This window comes from Clarias gariepinus, chromosome 7, assembly GCF_024256425.1.
Source record: "Clarias gariepinus isolate MV-2021 ecotype Netherlands chromosome 7, CGAR_prim_01v2, whole genome shotgun sequence".
Taxonomy (NCBI): Eukaryota; Metazoa; Chordata; class Actinopteri; order Siluriformes; family Clariidae; genus Clarias; species Clarias gariepinus.
Window position 1 is genome coordinate 2,279,161 of NC_071106.1, and position 9,102 is coordinate 2,288,262.

General features: G+C 37.8%; 1 protein-coding gene across 1 annotated transcript; it reads right to left on the minus strand.

The window, feature by feature from the left end:
• Nucleotides 1-2,302: 2,302 nt before the first annotated feature.
• Nucleotides 2,303-7,962, minus strand: LOC128527611 (NLR family CARD domain-containing protein 3-like). Its single transcript, XM_053500078.1, has 5 exons — nucleotides 7,754-7,962; nucleotides 5,804-7,595; nucleotides 5,257-5,430; nucleotides 4,764-4,934; nucleotides 2,303-2,859 (listed from the first exon to the last, which is right to left on the minus strand). The coding sequence occupies exons 1-5, from the start codon at nucleotides 7,785-7,787 to the stop codon at nucleotides 2,853-2,855; spliced, it is 2,178 nt and encodes a 725-aa protein (XP_053356053.1). The 5' UTR covers nucleotides 7,788-7,962; the 3' UTR covers nucleotides 2,303-2,852.
• Between the last annotated feature and the right edge of the window lie 1,140 nt (nucleotides 7,963-9,102).

Below are 9,102 nucleotides of genomic sequence, written 5' to 3' on the forward strand. Positions count from 1 at the left end.
CTTTAAGTTTTAAGGGCTTTAACTTGTTTTGACATTAATGCACTTTATGGCGCCACCTAGTGGATGAAGAATTATATTTATTTAAGAAAAATGATATTTCCATTTGTTCAGGGCGACTATAAGCTCAGCAGGATTCAGATCAGATAATTAATTTGTTTAGTTCACTTCACCATCAGTACAAACAAACAGACAAACAGACAAAAACACCCTAACGTCGACAATATTCCAATATTATTTACACTACTTTCACAAAGAGCTCAAAACATGACGTCATTTTATTCGACACTTGGAATTCCCATCTACAGCTCCCTGAACACGGAAACATTTTATTTATACTTTTTAAAATTTATATTTAAGTGAACAAATGTAGTTGATTATCAATTTAATAATAAATAATGTAGTTAATAACTATTTAACTTTGCAGAAAATTGGCCAGAAATAGCCGAATATTTGGTTAGAATCTATAACCAGTTATAAGTTTTAATACGAGGGAAAATACTACAGAACTGTATACACCAACTCCATTAACACACACACACACACACACACACACACACACACACACACACACACACACACACACAACAGTGAAAATCACAGTGAGCTCTCTTCCTCCGACGGTGCGACTACAAACCCAAGCACTGTGTAATTGTTTGCTGGGAATAAAGTGAAGCATCAGTAAAATGTCAGTTGATATACAGAGTGAAACTGAAGACACTTAATGTCACCGCAACAAGAACAAACAAACCTTAGAGCTTTGATGTGAGTTTCAGTTCAGGTCGCACACAGCGGCCACACGGCCTCCAGAGTCTCTATAATCACTGCTCACTGTTTATAACCTCCCATTGCTTTATACATTTTCCCACAGAAGCTTCCTGATGCTGTTTTTCCCCAGTTTATCAGAACAATGTGTGTGGAAATAAACACCTCCTAATTACAGAACTTCCACTACAGTATGTCATTTCATCTAGAGTCTAGACATCTATTCATAATGCAAAGGTCACTGCAGCCCTCAGACCCCAGAGTGTTTAACCCTTTCTGCACTCCTCTTACTGTATATTAGTGTACATTTCTTTTGCCAGTGGGCTAATACATTTTTACTTATTTATATAGAACACAAACTGGTGTAAACATGTTATTATTCTGTTCATATGTCAGAATCATGTGCAACTCTTGTCTGCCAAAGTACACATTGAAGAAAATTCAATTTAGAACTCAAGCAGAAAAATAGTGAAATGCAGAATAAAGCTAGCAGATTGCTTTCAACACATTGTCTTGAGTGTCTAAAAGGCTGGGGATTGGACCCATAACAAAACAGCTAAATCATAACACTCAGAAAAACATTTTATCTTTTATTGTAACCCTGAGTTTTCCTCTCTATGTATAAGTACTGGTGGCTCAGTGGTAGGTGTTTCGCCTGCCATGTGGAAGGCCCGGGTTCGATTCCCAGCCACTAGATGCAGTGCCGGTCCCAAGCCCGGATAAAATGGAAGATGTCCTTCAGAGCTCTATAGATGAATGCAATATGTACACTGATCCCTCATGCTCCCTGAACCGCTCACACACATTATCCAATGAATCCTGGCATAGTCATCTTGGAATATATCAGGGCAGAAAAATATTTATTGATGAAAAAATCTGGTCATTCAGTGCCAATATTTTGGGCACATAATGTTGCTCAGCCTAGACCTGAGCAACAGAAGCAACCCCAAATCATAACACTGTGTGTACGGTAGACACTAGGCATGATGTGCATCACTTCATCTATCTCCCTTCTTACCCTGACGCACCTACTGTATCATTCTGGAAAAGTTAAGTCTAGATTCATCAGACCACAGGACCTTTTTCCACTAACATACAAAAATAACAGAAGCAGTAAACTCAGGTTTTTTGGAGCACACACTCTGAACCCAAACACACAGAGCAGAGCAAAGCTCCTGTCAGTGCGGCTACACAACACAACAAAGCAGGGAATTTATCATCCACTCTGACTCGGAAGGAAAGCAGTTTTGTGTTCTTTATCTCATTAGAAATACAGTTTAATGTAAAAGATTGTAATGTTTATCTGTAACATGTCACAAGAAACACACACACACACACACACACACAATTGGCTGGTCCAACCACGTCACTCTGTGCAACTGTGCAAGTCTTAACCTCCAGGCACTTTATGTACAAGACGATCTGTGGTGCAACTGGACATTTTAATATATATATATATATATATATATATATATATATATTTTTAAAAGCCATCAAAAAATTTATCTTGATGTCACTGGATTGGTTTCTTGATCACTTATAAGCACTCAAAAAAGGAATTGAAACCTAATGAACGAATGATACATTCATTCACCCATCTTTAATCATTAATGTTAATAATATGAAACATCATGTCACAGATCAGGAACAAGACAAAGTGTTACACATTTACAATACTGATAATATAAAAACTAAAATAATGTTCTGTTTCTACATTCCAAGTTTTTGCTGTCAAAAAAAATCAACATTTGTTTATTAAAATAGTTTTACAAGAAATATTAAAGAAACAGATTATAAACAGCCACAGTGAGAATAAATAAGGCCAGTCGTGGCTCAGTCAGTTAAGGCTGTAGGTTGCTGTATTATTGATCGAAAAATTGAGGGTTCGAGCCCAAGTTGCCACTGTTAAACTCCTGAGCAAGTCCCTTAACCCTCTCTGATCCAGGGGGCGCTATATCCCAGCTGACCCTGCGCTCTGACCCCAGCGTAGATATCAGCTCAGAATAACAGATATACAGTAATAAACAACTGACAAAAGGTTCAGATGTTGTGTTGTGACTTCATCCTTACACCAGGTCAGGTCTGGAGATTCAGAGTCTGTAAGATAATTGGACAAAATTGTCAGACATCCACATGTATTCCATTCATACAGAAAGTCCCATCCATACCCCCTGCACACACCTTCTGCAAACATTTAACTCATTTTTACTGCTTTTACTTACAAAACTATATCAGCTAACATAACTAATATGATGATAATAAAATTCTAGGTCACTTCCTTTAAAATTATATCAATTACATGAAAGTCAAAACATTAACATTGTGATGTTTTAATCTTAACTATACCAAAGCACTGTTTAGTGTATTCTCCATTAACAGGATGATTTTGGGTGTTTAATTGCCACTGAAGTTTTATTTTTCTTTTCTTTTTTGTATCATATCATTTTAAAGTTCTTGGTTGCTGGTAGAATTTGTCTGCTGGAAGCTGCTTGTGTCAGTGTGTCCAGGCACTATGGAGCTATGAAGCTTCTCTCCATACCTGTCACACATCACTATCACTAATTCCATGTTCAGCTTCATTCTCTTCACTGATAATAACACCGTGCTTGATATAACTTTTAAAGACCGAGTGGGAATGTGGAACTTGTACATTGCAAGCACAATTATTAGGCACGAGCGTATCCTGAATTTATTGTTATTTCTATAAATATTTTCAAACTCCGAACTTGAATGCTAACTGGATTCAAACATTCTCAGGTGATATGTATTCATGTAATGAGGGGGTTGTTAGCACCCTACAGTATATCAATGTGTGCATAATTATTAGGCAGTTTCTTTACCTGAGACAAAATGGGGTTTAACACTAATGAATTGTAAAATGTCTTCCAGAGGGATGCAACACTTTTGACCTGAGAAGAATTAAACATGACTCTACCAGGAACCTACCTTATCTTGTACTATCCTCTAATGCCACCATGTTCCAGAACCACACTATCTGGAGTGTACAAGATGTTCAGTGCTCAAAAACATGGCCAAGGTAAGGAAACCTGAAATGTGACCACCACTGAACAAGACTCACAAGTAGAAACGTGAAGATTGGAGCAAAGAAATATCTCAGGAAAGATTAGGAGGAGGGCTGTTGTTAAGAATCAACTAGTTGGACCTTTTGTGTTGAACATGTACTTAAAATCAACTCCCGAACCTACTGCCAGTTTTTAAAATAAACTCTCTTAATGTAGCGGTAAAGTAAGAATTCTGCATTATTCAAGTAGAATATGATGTTAATTCAGGACAACTCTCCATTACCTGCATCCAAGTACTCTATTGCTTGGCTGAAAGCAAAGGCCTTCCCAACAGAATTAAGACCAGGCTAGACTCCATGGATGAAAGACTCATGGCACTTACTGGAAAGAAGTACTCTTGCTCTTAAAGTTTTAAATATACAATCGAGATGGGAAAAAATAGTTTTTCATTTAGTTGCATAATAATTCTGCACACTTATACTGTACTGTATATTCCCACTAAAAAGCCAAAAGTCACTTTTCCTTTGTTAAACATTCAGGTTTGAGGTTTATTTATATTTTCAGCTAAATGAGAGCACTGTATTTGCTCAACAATAAAATGAATCCTCTGAAATACACCTTGCCTAATAATTGTGCATCCAGTGTATATATAGTGTAAGAATTTTAAAAGGTAATATTTACTTTACTGTTCATGCTGTGAGTGGTCATTATGATTTGATCTCACTTGCTGAAGGTTGAGAAGATACAATGCATTTTTTTATCTCTTGATGCCAAATAATGACTTGGGGGCAACATTACATATCAAGACATTCCATAACATATTAAAAGTTGCACACATGACACACTTTATGGCTAGAAATCTGGTATTAATAGCAACCATGCTATTATATCTTATGGCTGGGAGATATTAGATTAAAAATATTTCCCTTATACACACTATTTATATCTTGTGTAAGAATGAATATATCAGTAACTCACTCCAACGTCTCCAGTGTGTACTTTTCATCCTCCTTTATTTCAGACAGCAGCTTCACTCCCTGTTCTCCTAAATCATTACCGCGCAGATCGAGCTCTCTCAGGTGTGACTTTGTCCTTAGAGCTTCAGCAAGAGCGACACAGCCTTCTTCTGTAATGCTGCAGTTACGCAACCTGCAGGAGAAGAAGACATTGGACTTTGCTGCAGTATTAATAGAAAGGTTTAACACTTACTGTGGGTGTCAACATTTCATTCTGAGATTTCAGTTTCTCCCACATATGAGAGCCGAGTGTTTGATTTGTCAAATGTAACCCTTGAGGACAGGGTTTTACTTCAGTAGTCCATCACTGAAGACTAACAGAAGTTCATTTCCCCAGAGTATTACAGTACACTTTACTAGCCTCTTCTCTCATTTTTTGGCAAACACTCACTATTTGCGCTACAGTCGCACACATTCTCGATTTGGTTAACATAATTAGCAAATGAAGGTCTTACCTAAGGACTTCCAGTATACAGTTTGGACTTTCCAATCCAGCAGAAAGCTGTATGACTCCTGAATCCCTCAGTTTATTATCACTCAGGTCTAGCTCTTTTACACACCGAGAACCTGAGCTGATAACTTTTGCCAGAACTGTACCACTTTTCTTTGTGAGATTACAACCACACAGCCTGTGACAAAAAAATAAAGGGCCATGGGTATCAAAAACTACTTAGATATAAAGTCACCAAACACCTGATTATACATTATACACCTCTTTATATACTGTATGGAGTAAGACTATTATCTGGCATCATTTTTCATAAATCATGCATGTTTTTTTCTGAATTCTCTAAATATAACCAACCCTTTATTGTTGAGAACTGAACAGCTCTACTGGCATTTGGCCTCAATGAGAATTTTTAGTCTACTTAAAAACACGAAAGCCTTTGTGGTGAAAAAAAATTGTGGCTGGAATCTACGAAATTAAAAATGTATTCATCCTATCATTACTGAACTATAACAAATGAACCACAATCACAGAAAAATCCAAACAAAACTTACAGAGCCTTTCTCGATACTGAGACAACTGGGGACAAGATCTTTAAACCTTCATCTGATGCTGCAAATTTCTGCAGATTAAACTCTTCCAGCTCCTCCTCTGAGTTCAGCAGGACAAAAACCAGAGCTGACCATTGAACTGGAGAAAGTTTGACTCCATGTAGTTGATTATTTTCTGTTTTACTCAAAAATGTTTGAACTTCCTGTACCAGAGACTCGTCATTTAGTTCATTTAAACAATAGAACAGATTGATGGATTTGTCTAATGATGGATTCTTCCTGATCTTTTCCTTGATGTATGTGGTTATTTTCTCTTTTGTGTCACCATTTTCCCTCAGATATCTGTGTCCTGTCTCTGTCAGTAGGTCTTGTAAGAGAACTAAATTGGACTCCAGTGAGACACCCATAAGGAAGCGGAGGAAAAAGTCCAGGTGTCCATTCTTACTCTGTAAGGCCTTGTCTACTGCTGCCTTTAGAAGGTCTAACAGCATTGCCTTGTTGGAGATGCCAAAGATTTTAGGGATTTGTTGTTTTAAAAGATTTCCATTGACACAGGAGAGAAAAGCATACACTGCAGCAAGATGCTCCTGAACACTCAGATGCACAAAGCTGTACACCTTCCCCAGATGTGAAGTGACTTCCTCAATAAAGATCTGAGTGCAAACTCCTGAGTACACTGTGGCCTCTCTGACATCAATGCCACACTCAGTGATGTCCTTCTCATAGAAGATCAGGTTTCCCTTCTCCAGCTGCTGAAATGCCAGCTTTCCCAGTTTTAGTACAATGTCTCCAATATGTCCAGAATTCATTTCATGTCTTTTGTACTTTTGGGAGCCATGTTTGATCTGTAAGATCAGGAAATGTGTGAACATTTGAGTCAGCGTCTTGGGGACGTCTCCAGTTCCTGCTTCACTGAACATTCCCTCGAGAACAGTCGCTGTAATCCAACAGAAGACTGGCATGTGGCACATAATGTAAAGACTTCGTGATGACTTCAGGTGTGTGATGATTTTATTAGCCAGGGTTTGATCACTGATTCTTTTTCTGAAGTACTCATCTTTCTGAGGGTCATTAAACCCTCGTATCTCCGTTACTCTGTTAATATAAACAGGTGGAATCTGACTGGATGCTGCAGGTCGAGATGTTATCCAGAGGAATGCAGATGGAAGCAGATTCCCTTCAATAAGATTTGTTAACAGTACGTCTAGTGAAGCTGACTCTGTTAGATCTGTCAACATTTTGCTTTTTGTAAAATCTAATTTTAAACGAGACTCATCCAGTCCATCAAAGATGAACATGATTTTGTAATGATGATCGTCCACAGTTTGGTCTTTGGTTTCTGGAAAAAAACAATGAAGAAGCTCCAACACACTAAGATTTTGCTCCTTTTTTAAATTTAGCTCCCTAAAGTTAAAAGGAAAAATGAAGTCCAGATCTTGATTTGCTTTTCCTTCAGCCCAGTCCAGAACAAACTTCTGCACAGATACTGATTTCCCAATTCCAGCAATGCCTTCTGTTAACACAGTTCTGATGGGTTTCTCATCTCCAGGTAAGGGTAGAAATATGTCATCATAGCTGATTGACTCACCTGTTCTTAGTCTCCTACATGCCTTTTCAATATTTCTGACCTCATGCTCATCACTGATGTGTTTGTTTTCACAAGATATGATGTGAAGGTCTGTGTAAATGTCATTTAGAAGTCTTGGCCTGCCATGCAGAGGCATTCCTTCATTAATTGTCCGGAATTTATTCTGCAGTTTAGATTTAAATTCTTGCTTGCACACAAGATCTGGTTCTAAAACACAAAGAAAGTAATAAAAAATTTTGCTTTTGTTTGTGTTTTAAGATTTCCCATAGGTAATGAAATTACATTACACCCATGATATGATTAATCAAAAACTACAAATCTGAGGTAATTTTTTTTTTGTACAAGCTTAATGTTCTGTACCTTACCTCTGATACTGCTCTGATGCTCTTTGTTTTCCATCACTCTAACACTGCATGATGTATATCCTGGTTGCACATGCTAAAGAGAAATTCTTAATCAAAAAACAAATTAACTAACTAATGCATTAATTAACTAATTTATAATGTAATCATTAATAACATCAATGAAGACATATAAATATTTGGGGCATTATAGGATCAGTATAGGATCTCACTGAGACACTGGTTATAATAAAATAACTTTCGTTTTTCCCGACACTATGCTAAGGAGCAGGTGATCCTCTCATTGTTCTAACAAGGTAATATAAAAAGAACGAATGCTTGTGACAATAACTTCTCTTCCCTGAAGGAGAGTTGTGAGGTACACATACTGTATGGGATATCACGCACTCTTGTGTCCTGATACTTTTATTCACACCGTAAGTGAGGACAAGTATGCTTGACATTACTATGCGATACAGACAGCGTCCCCTCTAATAAACCCATCGGCGGAAGATGAGCACTGATGACACTCCTGTAGAAAAGAAAAACCTCGACCATGGAGCACTAAAATGCGAGAACATTATGTTCCTAATAACACTGCTCAAAAAACCTTCACTTTTAAGCATAAAAACCACTAGTGGATAAGGCCTGAGCATTTTGCAACATTGTGACTATATTTGGAGGAAGACCCTTAGCTATAAAATTTAATATCTCAACAGGTAAGCATGCAAACTCAACAGATCAGGATGCATTTGAACCAGATGTAGGAATGAAAATTGTTGACATGGAGTTAGCAAACTTTCCTGTTTCTCTAAGAAACACAGAGCATAAATGTAAGACAAAACAAGTGCTGTTTACCTCTCTGCCTCCTCTCTAAAGTTTGCTATTAGAGCCCAGTCATCTAGATAGACCAATATGTGAAGGTCTTTCTACTGAAGACACAATTTGGAACTAACCACAAACCGAACAGCAGCACTAGGTATACGTAGGCTATGCCCACAATGTGACCCCTCTCTTTGGAACAATAAAATGAAGGCTGTGCCAACCTGAGTTGGCTTCCGAACATGGAACCACTTGTATCACTCTCTTGCTTGGAAGAGTTTTATCTTTTGCCGTAGCAATCTGCTGTTAAGTTCAGGTGGAAAAAATGATTCCTAACCAGAAATACTCACAATCTGAGATCTGAAATATGGCCATGCCATTGGGGAAGAAAAACTCCATAGATGTGATAACCTGGTCATTCTGTACATTCAGGTCATCACCTGACTTTAATTCATTGCCACATAACACTGCTGAGCCTAGACCTGAGCAACTAAAGCAACCCCAGATCATAGCACCACCACAATGCATGACGGGTGCATTGCTTCATGCAC